This window comes from Paroedura picta, chromosome 4 (assembly GCF_049243985.1).
Source record: "Paroedura picta isolate Pp20150507F chromosome 4, Ppicta_v3.0, whole genome shotgun sequence".
Lineage (NCBI taxonomy): Eukaryota > Metazoa > Chordata > Lepidosauria > Squamata > Gekkonidae > Paroedura > Paroedura picta.
In genome coordinates this window covers 145,249,515-145,262,645 of record NC_135372.1, presented here as the reverse complement: position 1 = coordinate 145,262,645, position 13,131 = coordinate 145,249,515, and the positions used below count along the sequence as shown (strand labels likewise).

The 13,131-nt window shown below is 57.4% G+C and overlaps 1 protein-coding gene across 1 annotated transcript in view; it reads left to right on the top strand.

The window, feature by feature from the left end:
* CTNNBL1 (catenin beta like 1) overlaps positions 1-13,131 on the top strand; it is an 89,570-nt gene that overhangs the window by 27,382 nt on the left and 49,057 nt on the right. The window contains exons 5-10 of the mRNA XM_077336105.1: positions 3,200-3,295; positions 7,304-7,397; positions 10,047-10,138; positions 11,141-11,213; positions 11,503-11,561; positions 12,214-12,362. Of these exons, the coding sequence (XP_077192220.1) occupies positions 3,200-3,295; positions 7,304-7,397; positions 10,047-10,138; positions 11,141-11,213; positions 11,503-11,561; positions 12,214-12,362 (563 nt within the window). The remainder of the gene's footprint in view (positions 1-3,199; positions 3,296-7,303; positions 7,398-10,046; positions 10,139-11,140; positions 11,214-11,502; positions 11,562-12,213; positions 12,363-13,131) is intronic.

Here is a 13,131-nt window from a genome sequence, read left to right as displayed (position 1 = left end):
CTCCTTGTGCTCCTTGTTCCCACTCTGCCCCCTGAGGGTGGCACTTGACAGTGGTCACTTCAACCCCCGCGGGTGAGTCTTGGCACGGAACCTCCCTCTGACCCTGTCAGCTGGAGCAGCCCCAAGACAAGGATCCCTTCTGCCCACCCAGAAGACGAAGCGCGCTTTCGCTCCCTCCCCCAAAATACGAGCTTCTTCCACTAATAGCACGGAATGTGGGCAGAGTTCAGATTTGGGGAAGGCTGCTCCCTGGGGCCTGGCCAGCCTTTGCACCCCCGTCCTGCAGGCTTGGTCCATGCCTAAGTCGACCAGCGGGGCTGCCTCAGGTGGGTGGGTGGCCGCTGCGTAGCCTGATCTCAAGAGCAACCAAGGGCTGCAGCGTCCGCTCTGCTGGGTGGGCCCTCGAGGTCTGTCCAGTCCAGCAACTGGCCTCCAAAGGTGGCCAGCAGAGCTTCCCGCCCACAGGAGGGGTCCCCCCTCGGACTGCCTGTTCAGAGGTGAGGGAAAGTGCTGTTTTCACGGGGCTTTCCAGGCATGAGGCGTTCAGAGGTGGTTGGCCACGGCAGAGCCGCCCTGGGCTTCCTCGGGGGGTCTCCCATCCAAGAGAAGACCGGAGTCTGCTTGGCCTGGCCTGACTCTGGGTCGTGACCCTGGACTTCCCGGGGGGGCTTCCCATCCAAGCCCTGGCTCAGCTCGAGGTTCCCGCTGCATCCGCCAGTAATCCGGCTCCCGTAGCCGCGAAGAAGTCTTTACTGATTGGCTCCAGGTCTTGGACAGAACTGCCAGACCAGGTCAGGCTTCCCTCTTTCAGGCTTGTGCCCGGCCCTCCAGCCCTGTTCCCAGCCCCCCAGGTGCTCCCTTCCCCCCCCCCCCCCCCCCACGCCTGGCACTGCATTCCCACCCTGGCCGGGCAGAGCGGATTATCTCTCCCCCACGCTCGCTGGCTGGGCCACTGGCATGGCTAGAGCGGCCTGGGGACACTCGGGCAGCTGAGAGCAGATCGTTCAGGCCAAGCAGATGCTAATAATTTGCCTGGAACGCCCCCAATTCTGTCCTCCGAGTTGCTAAGGGACTCGCTGCGCCAGATTCTCCGGCCAGGGGTGGGAGAGGCCTCCTTACAGCCCTGGCTGAGGGATTTGCGGGGCTCACACCTCCAGGCTCCCCGAAGAGTAATGGAGTCTTAGCAGAGCACGCCTTGTCCTGTTCCTTGTGCTGCAGGAGGCACCAGAGCAATGCCCCAGCCTCTAAGGGGGCCTTTGCATGGCTCAGGGGCAGGGAGAGGGGGACTGGGCAGAAGAAGGGGTAGGGGGGTATATTCTGAACAGTAGCCCATCCCGAGACGGGGTCCGGGTATCAAACAGGCAAGCCTGCCCCTTTTCCAGTCTCCCCAAGTGGCTGCTGGGCATTGCATGGGGCCTCAGGGGGGTGGCTAAAGAAGCCCCCCTCCCTCCCCAACAGCTGGGGTCCCTTCCTCACCAGGGAGTTCTGAGCAGGGGTGGGGCTGTAGGCCGAAAGGCAGTCTCCGGAGCTGTCTGGGAAGAGCCCAGGGGCCTTCCTCGGGGGGCCCAGAGAAAAGAGCTTGGAGATGAACTTTACCTCAACGTTTTGGAGGAGGAGGTGGAGGGGCGGAGAGGAAAGGGCTCCTGCTTCCAGGTCTGAAGTTGGTCCCTCCTGCTGACTCAGTTTCGAGAGCTTCTCCAGGAGGCGGCTATGTAGGACATCCTGAAATCCAGGCTGCTATTTGTGCCGTGCAGGGAGTAGGTCACCATCGATCAGCACAACTCCAAGAATACTCGAGGCGGCCTGATGAGCGAGAGGCTGGCCGGCCACTGGACTCCGCAGCAGCTGAGGGGGGGCGAGGCGAGGCGTGGGAGCTGGGCCCTCCTGCACATTGTGTGCCGCGGCTGCTCCGTGGACCTCTGTGGTGTTCGTTCAGGGGCTTGTCCACTGCCCAGTTAGCAGCAATGGCAGCAGGGCAGTCGCAGATGGGGGTTTGGACGTGCCGTTTCCCCTGGCCCTGCCCGGAGGGTTGGCAGTTCTTTCCAGGGAAGATAGAGAACAAAGAACTCGGAGCTGGAGAGAGCCTTTCAGCAGCTGCTTTGAAAAATGGGTCCCCTTCGTGTCTGGGGGGCTGGCTCTGTGGCCACATTTCTCTTCTGTGCAATTCCCCCCCCCCCCTTGAACACCCGTCCCTTATAAGGAGTCCGACCCCTGGTCCTTCAAAGTCAGATCTTGTCTACTCAGGGTCTTGGACAGAGAGAGGCCTTTCCCATCACGGACTGCCTGATGCTTCCCCCACCCCTAGCTGAAGATGTTAGAGCATTGAGTGGGGGTTGGACTAGATGGCCTCTGTGGCCCTTTCTGGCTCCAGGATTCTGTGATGTCAGAGGCTCTTCCGCTGAGCCACAGCCTGCCCCCCCAACAGTCCAGCATGAATACGTGAAACTTCCTTGAATGAGACCCTCTGTCCACCTTTTGTGCAGTCTTGAGACCACCTTTCAGGGTCTCAAGACTGCACAAACAGAACCCCCCCCCCTCCCCTAAATATCAGCCCTCAGAAGCGTCCCGTGAAGCTGGTGGGCAGTTGATTTAGAGCAGACAAGAAGAAATGCTTCTCTGCACAAGGAGGGGTTAAAACCCGGGATTTGCTCCTGGAACATGGAGTCCTGGCCACAGGGAGGTAGATCCCAGTAGCAGCGGCCTGTCCGTGGCCTCAGCCATTGTGCCTTAGGGCAGGGGTAGTCAAACTGCGGCCCTCCAGATGTCCGTGGACTACAATTCCCATGAGCCCCTGCCAGCGTTTGCTGGCAGGGGCTCATGGGAATTGTAGTCCACGGACATCTGGAGGGCCGCAGTTTGACTACCCCTGCCTTAGGGGAACCTCCACTTACAGAGGCCGATTCAAGTTGGTCCTAAGCAGCACAACACAATACGAGCACCTTGAAGACCAACACAAATTTATTCAGAGCGTGAGCTCGAAAGCGCACGCCCTGAATAAATATTTGTTGGTCCTGGAGGTGCTGTTGCATTCAGGGGCAGTCGTGCTCTGAACATCGGGAGAAGGCCGTGGCCGCTGGGCCCTGTCGTTAGATCTCCAGGGGAACGGGGTGGCCCCCGTGCGAGACAGGGTGCTGGAGGGGATGGACCGCTGGCCACCCCCAGCAGGGCTCTTCTTGCGTTCTCCTTAGCACCTCCACATGTGTCTATAGCGGTGGTGGATCTCCTGCAGGAGCTGACGGACATCGACACCCTCCACGAGAGCGAGGAAGGCGCAGAGGTCCTCATCGATGCCCTGGTGAGTAGCACTGACCGCTCGGCCAACGAGGGCTCAGCCCCCTCTCACCAAGGCGCTGCTTCTCCTGGGCCTTTCGGCCCCTCCTTGGCAGCCTGTCAGTTTTTGATTATTTCTCTGGCACCTGTTAAGACGACTCCAAGGCAGGCCATGAAGCTCCTGCCAGGGAGATCTCAGCCCCGTGCCCCTCGCTGCTCAGCGTCTGCATGGAAAGCTGGAGTGGGGAGCCAAGGGAAGGTGCTGTGTAAGTATTTGGAAGAGCCTGGAGGAGGGCAGGGGCAGGCTCCCGCCGGCAGCAGAGGAGACGACCGGCAGGAATGGGCTTCAACTCCGTGGAGAACAATATCGGCTAGATATGAGGAATTTTTTAAAAATGACATTTTATTATGCATATGAACATCTGCAAATAACAACATCAACACTGAACAAAAAAACAACCGAAAACACATACAGAAATAACACAAACATCAAAATCACAGCCTAAAATTTGACTTCCCACCCAGCTCCCCCTCCTGGACATATAAACCCTCCTCCTGCGCTAAGAAAAATTAATTAGAATTATCTGCTGCTTCACTTTCTTTTATGTTTGGTAAAATTTTGCAGAGTCCAAAAAGATTTTCTTCATGCAGTTCCAGAAAGGTGTCCGCTGTTCATAGTATTTCTCCAAATGTTTGTCCTTCAGTAGCGCCGTTAGTCTAGCTGAGTCTGCAAGACGCAGCGTCTTCTTTAGCCCGTCTTCTGTGGAAGTGTCTTCTGACCTTCTCCATTCAGCAGCCTTCACCAGTCTTGCTGCTGCCACTGCATAGAGGGGGAGGGACCTCCTGTCTCTACAAAACTCAATAGATACAATCCCGTTTTTTCCTCCAAATTACAATTCATTTTTTAATTCCTCAAGTATCCCACTCCAATATTTTCTTGCTTTTTTACACCCCCACCACGTGTGATAATAATCCCCCTTTTTGGAGAGGGGGTGCCCTCGGTCGGTCCCCCGGAGCATGCTTGCTTTCCTTGTTGAGCGTGGTGACTTCTCAGAATCGGGAAGAAGGGAGCCATTCTGTTTATTCATGTATGTCTTCATTTGGATCCTGTCTCACAACAGCCCTGTGAGGTAGCTGTGTCTGTGAGTGTGCCTCTGGGCCAGGTTCACCCCGCTGGCTTCTGTGGCAGAGGGGGGGTTTGAACGTATCCCTTTTCCTCCCGAGGATTTTTGCCTCCCTTGGGCTTGGGGGCAGAAAGCCGCAGGGCAGGCACGGGAGCGGAGCAGGGTGCTCGCTGTGACCCTCTGGCGGGTGGCCAGACGTTTCCGGTCCTCTTAGCAAACCCTTTCATGGGGAACAGTTGCCTTCGTGGAGCACTGGGGCTCTTTTTCCTGGGGGGTGGGGGGGGGAAGCAGGCCAGGCTTAATCTTCTCCCCTGCAGTCTTTCCCGCTCAGTGGCCGGAGGTTCCCGTCCAGAGGTTAATTGCCGCTGACCCGGATGAGTTGCTCTGGCCGGCCTCGGAGTTCCTTTAATTACCGGCTCCCCGTTACAAGGCTTGGCTCCAGTGGACGGAGCGGGGGGGGGGGGGGGCTGGGGCCGGAGAAGAAGCCGCCTGGATCTCCTCTGCCGAGAAGGAGGAAAGCGGGAGGGAGCCCCCCTTGGTGTGCCGGCCGTTCCTCAATCCCCGCCCTGGAGGGAGCTAGAACTGGTGGTGAGGATTGCCCACCTGGAGCAAAACGAGTCTCGTGGGCAGTTCCGAATGGCTCCTTTTCTACCGGAGGGGTGTAATTTCTCTCCAGCGGGGAGGTCAGTTAGGCAGTCTCCTGAGACAACTCCCACCTCGCCGAAATCTCAGGCTCAGGCGTGAGAGAGTGGGGAGGCTTGCAGGGGGAGAGGCATGTGGACATCCGGGGTCAGCTCGTCTGACCTGCAGTGGCTGGGATTTAAAGCCACTGTTTCCCTGGGACGGTCCCTGAGCTTGGTGCAGAAGGTTCTTTCCGGCCTCACATCTCTTTTCGTGGCTTCTCTTCCACCCTTCTCTCTAGATCTGGCCTTTGCGGGGTTCTGCCACAGTCGTGTGGCCTCCCTCGGAGTGGGGAGCCAGAGAGGGGCTCGGTTGGGGCTGCGGAGTCTCCGGGTCAGCGGCTGGCCCAAGGGCGACAGAAGAAACCGCTCGGTCTGCTCTCCGGCTTTTTCTCCCAAACGGCCTGAGCACATCTCAGGAAAATATTTTCCAGATATCAGGAAAACAATTTCACAGTCAGAGTAGTTCAGCCGTGGAATAGGCTGCCTAAGGAGGGGGTGAGCAGCAGCCCCCAGGCTGAGATCATAGAATCATAGAGTTGGAAGGGGCCATACGGGCCATCTAGTCCAACCCCCCGCTCAACGCAGGATCAGCCCAAAGCATCCTAAAGCATCCAAGAAAAGTGTGTATCCAACCTTTGCTTGAAGACTGCCAATGAGGGGGAGCTCACCACCTCCTTAGGCAGCCTATTCCACGGCTGAACTACTCTGACTGTGAAAATATTTTCCTGATATCTAGCCTATATCGTTGTACTTGAAGTTTAAACCCATTACTGCGTGTCCTCTCCTCTGCAGCCAGCAGAAACAGCATCCTGCCCTCCTCCAAGTGACAACCTTTCAAATACTTAAAGAGGGCTATCATGTCCCCTCTCAACCTCCTTTTCTCCAGGCAGAACATTCCCAAGTCCCTCAACCTATCTTCATAGGGCTTAGTCCCTTGGCCCCAGATCATCTTCGTCGCTCTCCTCTGTACCCCTTCAATTTTATCTACGTCCTTCTTGAAGTGAGGCCTCCAGAACTGCGCACAGTACTCAGTACTGTGATGGCCCAATTCAGGAGAAGGCAGCTTCCTGAAGTTGTGTAGGATGGTGACTGGTTTGGCCCCAGCTGTGGCCACTCTGTGTCCCCCACGAAGAGGGTGCCCCTTGCTTCGCCCTTCCCTTGTCTTGGAGGAGGAGGCTACTGTTGCCCCCTGGGAAGGGCCTGGAGCCCAGGGATTTGCCTTCTCCGCCATGGAGCTTCCCTTGCATGAGCACCAACAGGGGCAATGCTGGGAAAGTGGGCTGTGGGCCACCAGTAGAGCCACCTCCCTTCAGTACCGAAGATCCCCGGTTCTGTCCCCCGTCATCGTCACAAGGACAGTTCTGCCCATCAGCCCCACGGGCTCCGGGGTGCAGAAGGCCTTGCCCCTCGGACCTTCCCAGTCTGCCATGCAGCACCAGTGTGGTCGTCAGACATGGAAGGGGAGTCGCCGTCTGCCTGCGGCTTTTGGAAGCCCATCAGACGCTGCCCTGGAAAATCCCAATTAGCGGAATCCATCAAGGCGCAGCAGCGGGCGTGCTCGGTGGCTGAGTCCTCCGCTCGGGAGGAGGCCGTCTCTGTCCAAACCCCCCTGGAAAAGAGAGGGAGTTTTAATCAGACGAAATTGCCTTCAGCCACACTAACTGCGGCCGGCCGTAGAATGAAAGCCGGCGTGATTGTTTGGTGCCCGCGTGTTTTCCCTCCCCCTCCCGCTCCTCCCCAAGGCTTTCATTACGAGTAATTGCTCGGCCCTCGGATCCGGCTCCAGCGTCTCCCAGGCCGCTCAGGCAGGGAAATTCCGCTGAAATGGCAACCGGCAATTGGAGCGCGGCAAGCGGCTCTCAGAAGTGACAGGCTGCCCAGGCCCGGCCGGCCGGCCTCGCTTCGGCCTTCGGGGGGCTCAGAAGTCAATCACGGCTCGACTCGGGGAATAGCAGGCTTGCCACAAGGCTTCTCTTCCGCCGAGGCTTTTCGGCTCTTTTTGACACAGCAAAATTGCCCAATTAATTAAGAGGCGGTGGGGGAGGGGGTGGTTGGGAGAGAGCTCGGTGGGCAAGGCTGTTCCCGAATCACAACACTTCCCTCTGGAGCCGCTTTGGGGTCCGCCCTGCCTCAGCTCCCCCACACAGTCCCAGCCGCTGGTTTCGTCCCCCCACCTCTCCCCCCCCCCCAGCACTTCCCCTCTCGCCCTTTTTGTTCCCCCTTCAGGTGGAGGGGCAGGTGGTGGCTCTCCTGGTCCAGAACCTGGAGCGCCTGGATGAAAGCGTCAAGGAGGAAGCCGACGGCGTCCATAACACGCTGGGTAAGAGGGACCGGGGGGCTGCCCCAGTTCTTGGCCCTGGGGTGGTGTTGGGGGAGTGCCGCATCTCTGGAAGAGCTGGAAGGTACCTCAAGCGCCACCTAGTCCAGCCCCCTGCCCAATTCAGCATAGGGACCAAGCCCTGTGAAGATAGGTTGATGGACTTGGGAATGTTCAGCCTGGAGAAAAGGAGGTTGAGAGGGGACATGATAGCCCTCTTTAAGTATTTGAAAGGTTGTCACTTGGAGGAGGGCAGGATGCCTTTTCCGTTGGCTGCAGAGGAGAGGACGTGCAGTAATGGGTTTAAACTTCAAGTACAACGATATAGGCTAGATATCAGGAAAAAAATGTTCACAGTCAGAGTAGTTCAGCAGTGGAATAGGCTGCCTAAGGAAGTGGTGAGCTCCCCCTCACTGGCAGTCTTCAAGCAAAGGCTGGATACACACTTTTCTTGGATGCTTTAGGACGCTTAGGGCTGATCCTGCGTTGAGCAGGGGGTTGGACTAGATGGCCTGTATGGCCCCTTCCCACTCTATGATTCTATGATTCTGTGATTCTATGTTCACCAACTGCGTCCCATTCCATTAGGAACCCCCGTTGTATGCTCAGAGGAAGGCAAATCACCTCCAGGACCCCAGGGCTAATCTGACCAGCAGGAAAATTCCTCCCTGATTCCAAAGGAGCGATCAGCGTCACCTTTGGCCTGCTGGAAAGGCCCCTGCTCACCCCTTCCAGCCCTCCCTCTCCCCCTCTGCCTAACCTCACAGAGTCAGCATTGCTGTCAAGCTGCCCTCTGGCCTCTGTGTGAGGTGCCGGTCAATATTCCCAATAAGCAGAGTTTGTCGAGGAAAATCTCTTTATTCCAGAACGAGCGATGCAGGACATCTCCAGTCTATTCCTAAGACTAAAGCGTGGCTGCACAAGCGCCCCTGTATCTCCAAGCCCCCTCCTCAGCACCCCCCTGTCCCAAATTCAGGTGATGACACCCCCTCCCTTGGCTTCTAGCCGCCAGACACGGCATCCCTGCCTGGACTCCAAGGACACGGAGATCAGCCCAGCCCAGCCACCAAGCAGACCGGCCACGTGCCCCACCTGGTGGAACGGCACAGGCAGCAGATGCCAACCCCTCCCGGCCATGACAGATCTAAGCAGGCCCGAAGAGAAAGGAACGCTGCCAGGGCAAAAGGGAATAGATACGTGGTTCGGACACTCTGCTTTAAAACCTCCAAAGACGGAGAGCCCACCACCTCCCGAGGAAGCCTCTTTCCCCAAGGAACTGCTCCAGCGGTCAGGAGGGCCATGGCAGTGCCAGGTTCAGGGCCCTCCTGCAGAATCTTTCTGTTATCCAGGGAGGGGGAACATCTGGCCTGCTGCAAGAAGGTTGCTCACATCTCCCCACTGGGGCGCTTCTGGTCCTCTCGGGTCCCCGCCTGTTCCCTGCTGCTTAAAATGCTCTGGGTGCCCAAGCCCTCCTGGCTAGCACGAGAAGCCCAGGCAGCGTGAGCCAGGGTGGGGGTGCCGAAGAGAGCAGCGAGGACGATGGGGGGCCTAGAGGCCAAGCCCTGCCGGGAAAGGGACGGGGGACTGTTCAGTCTGGAGAAGAGGAGGCGGGCGGGGGGGGGGGGGATTGCTCCCTGGAAGCCTTCGAAGGAGGCCCTCACTGAGCACAGCAGGCAGCTGTCCCTGGTGGCAGCCGAGGGGAGGACTGGCAAGGGGATTAAATTGGGGGTGGGAGGGTGGTGCCCGCGGGATATTAGAGGTTTGGTTTGTTAGGCATAGCAGAGTAAATTCATTGATATGCAGACTCTGTTTTAGCTTAGAGAAGAAAGTTTTATTTACGGAAGGACATTCCGGGTAGGAAAGATGAGGCGGAGGATAGAGCTCCTACATCTAGCTGGCTCAAGAGATAAGAAGAGACTGAGAATCTTGCGTGAAGAAAGAGGAAATTGCCCTAAAAGTAGCAATCTAGGGACACACAAAAGAATCATAGAATCATAGAGTTGGAAGGGGCCATAGGGCCCATAGAGGCCATCTAGTCCAACCCCCTGCTCAACGCAGGATCAGCCCTAAGCATCCTAAAGCATCCAAGAAAAGTGTGTATCCAACCTTTGCTTGAAGACTGCCAGTGAAGAAACAGTTAAAAGACAAAAAGGTCCTGATCTATCTAACAGTCGTCTTGCTGCCCCGTCAGGGTCTTCTTCGTCTTCTTAGCTTTGTACACCGGACACTGCATACTCCAACATGGTTGTCTTTTTTTACACTCCGGGTGGTTGAGCAGTGGAGAGGGCTGCCTGGGGAGGGGGTGAGCTCTCCCCTACATTGGCAGTCATCAGGTAGTGGCTGGACAGATGCTGGAACTCAGTTTGGCTCCAGGGGCTCCTTAAGAGAAAGTTTAATTCTGGGTATAAGAAGTGGGCCTGCATACGAAAACTGATCCTGAGAATGAACCTTTGTTGGTCTTCAAGGGGCCCCTGGATTCAAACTTGGCCCCGTTGCTTCAGACCCTCCTGCATCTGTGGACAAGGGCTCGCTGGGGATGCTTTAGGTCCCCAGGCACACTTCCAGCTCTCTCCTCCCGACGGGGGCACCTGCTGCAGACCAGGGAGTTCCTGAGCTGACGGGTGGGTCCCCCTTCATGCTTTCTCCCCATAGCGATCATTGAGAACATGGCAGAGTTCCGGCCAGAGATGTGCTCTGATGCGGCTCAGCAGGGGCTCATGCAGTGGCTTCTCAAGAGGCTGAAGGTAAGAGCTTGGGTCTGGGGGCCACCGGAAGGGAACTGGCCCTGGGGGGGGGGAGGAACAGATGGATGGGCCCTTTGCCCCCCTGGGGGACTTAAAAGAGCTTAAGTTAGAAAAATGAAGTGCAGAAATACAGCAGAAACAGAAGGAGGGGGAACAAAAGGCCTCTAACCTGCAGATGTCCAAGATTGGGAACTGCCCACCCTTGGGTCTTCTCCGTAGGCGACCTGAAATCTCTTCTTGCAGGGGGGCCACATATTGAACAGTGGACTTTTAAACACACACAAAAAAAAAACAAACCATAAAAATGGACAAAAGGCAATGCCACTTTACACAGGGAGGGGTGCTGCCAGAGGATAGAGTGGTGGCCAGAGGAATAAACAGCTTGAAAAGGGATTCCAGTGGGTCGCCGTGTTGGTCAGAAGCAGCAGAACCAGTTTAGAGCCCTGGGGCACCTTTAAGGCCAGCAAAGTTTTATTCAAGGGATGAGCTTTTGAGTATCGGAGGCAGTGTGTATCTGAGGCCCACGACAGCTCAGTGGGGATCTGGCAGAGAGGTTCGGGGAGGATAAGTCCATCGGTGGCTACAAGCCCCACGGGGCCTGAGGGGAACCTCCACGTTCTGGAGCACAGAGCCAGGACCCAATATCAGTTGAAGCCCTCAGCCCCCTGTGCCCTGCTGTTGGCCCTCCAGAGGAACTGTGGGACATGGTATGAGATGGGTTGGACTAGAGCAGGGGTAGTCAAACTGCGGCCCTCCAGATGTCCGGTGGTCTACAATTCCCAGGAGCCCCTGCCAGCATTCGCTGGCAGGGGCTCCTGGGAATTGTAGTCGACAGACATCTGGAGGGCCGCAGTTTGACTACCCCTGGACTAGAGGGACCCTCCCTGGCCTGACCCAGCAGGGCTCTTCTCAGGTTCTCATCCCTTTGGTGTCCCTCATACGCTTGGGGCTGCCCAGGCTCTCCTGAGCCCTTGATACCCTTTTGTGTTTCCTCCCCCCCAGGCCAAGATGCCGTTTGACGCCAACAAGCTCTACTGCAGCGAAGTGCTGGCTATCCTCCTCCAGAACAAGGATGGTGAGCTGCCCCCCCCTCTTCCCCCCGGCCCTGCCTGCTTGGCTGTCCTCGGGGGCCGCCTCTGCACTCCTTCATGCTCCCTTTTTTCCTACCTGCCTGCCTGCCTGTCTGCTGCCTTTGGCTTCCCCCGGCTTCTGCCTGCGAGCTCTGCCTGCCTCTCGCGTGCTGCGGCCTCCGTCCTCTGTCAAGCTGTATTGATCTTGCGTGCTGATAGACCCCTGTTGGATGGCTGTAAACTCTGACAGTTGCCTTCATTCTCCCCCCCCCCTCCTCCCCTCCCCTCCTGCAGACAATCGGGAATTGCTGGGGGAGCTGGACGGAATCGATGTGCTGCTTCAGCAGTTGTCGGTGAGTAATTCGCTGCCCTCTCGGCCGCCACGGAGAGCGCCAGAGCCAGGCCCGGGCTGGGGGGGGGGGGCGGGGCATGGAGCTGAGCTTTAGCAAGGGACGTGGGTGCCAAATCAGCAGAGGGGGTGGGGGTGAAGACGGGACCAGTGGGGATGTGGCATTCTAGGAATGTTTAGGATCCTGGGAGCGGGTCTCCAGTGACTCTCCGAGGGCCTTTGGGCAAGGACCTGGCCCTGCACGTAAATCCACGTGTCCGGAGCAAGCCCCTGTCCTGTGCAGCCGGGTGTAGACTCTCCTCACTCAGAATGTAGTGTTGGGGAAGGGATTCGCAGGCACCGTGGTCTGCCCAAACGCCAGATCAGTGGACTCTCGATCCGAACAAGCCTGACGTCTCCCTAGAGCTAGATTGACCAGGCTGAGGCCGCGATGAGAAGTCAGGAGTCCCTGGGAAGGGCAGCCAGGCTGGGAACAGTGGAAGGCGGCAGAGAAAGAGATGGAAGACCCAACGCGAGACGGACTGACTCCAGCAGGGAAGCCACAAGACTGGAGCAAGGCTGTTACTGAGGGGGGGGGGCGCTGGGGAGGGCAAAGGTTGGGGGCAACGTGAGGGCAGGCCCCGCGCTCATTCTCCCGGCTCATTCTCCTCGCACAGGTGTTCAAGCGCCACAACCCAGGCACGGCCGAGGAGCAGGAGATGATGGAGAACCTCTTTGACTCCCTCTGCTCCTCTCTGATGCTGAGCTCCAACCGGGACCGCTTCCTGAAGGGGGAGGGGCTGCAGCTGATGAACCTCATGCTCAGGTGAAGGCCTTGATACTCTGCACGGGCAAGCCACACTGGCCCCTCGGGCTCCGGCTGCTGGCGGGTGGGGGGGGGGCAGGCAGGGGGTCTCTCTCTTGCCTGGGATTCGCCTCAGGGAAGCCGCATTCCTTCAGCTCTCTCTGCCCAGCAGTATCCGAGGGGCTGTGTCTGTTCATAAACTCGCATCCCACAGGGAGGGGCGCATCAGGATAAAAAACAATTCCACTGAATCATAGAATCCTAGAATCATAGAGTTGGAAGGGACCTCCTGGGTCATCTAGTCCAACCCCCTGAACTGTGCACTCACAACCCTATCGCTCCTCCACTGTCACCTGCCACCCCCTTGAACCTTCCCAGAATCGGCCTCTCCATCAGATGGCTCTCCAGCCTCTGTTTAAAAATCTCCAAAGACGGAGAACCCACCACCTCCCGAGGAAGCCTGTTCCACTGAGGAACCGCTCTGACTGTCAGGAACTTCTTCTGGAGGTTGAGACAGAATTTCTTTTGAATTAATTTCATCCCATTGGTTCTGGTCTGTCCCTCTGGGGCAAGAGAGAACAATTCTGCTCCATCCTCCATATGGCAGCCTTTTAAATACTTGAAGATGGTTATCAGATCCCCTCTCAGTCGCCTCCTCTCCAGGCCAAACAGACCAAGCTCCCCCAACCTTTCTTCATACATCTTGGTCTCCAAACCCCTCACCCTCTTTCTTGCCCTCCTCTGGACACGTTCCAGTTTGTCTACATCCCTCTTCAACTGGGGTGCCCAA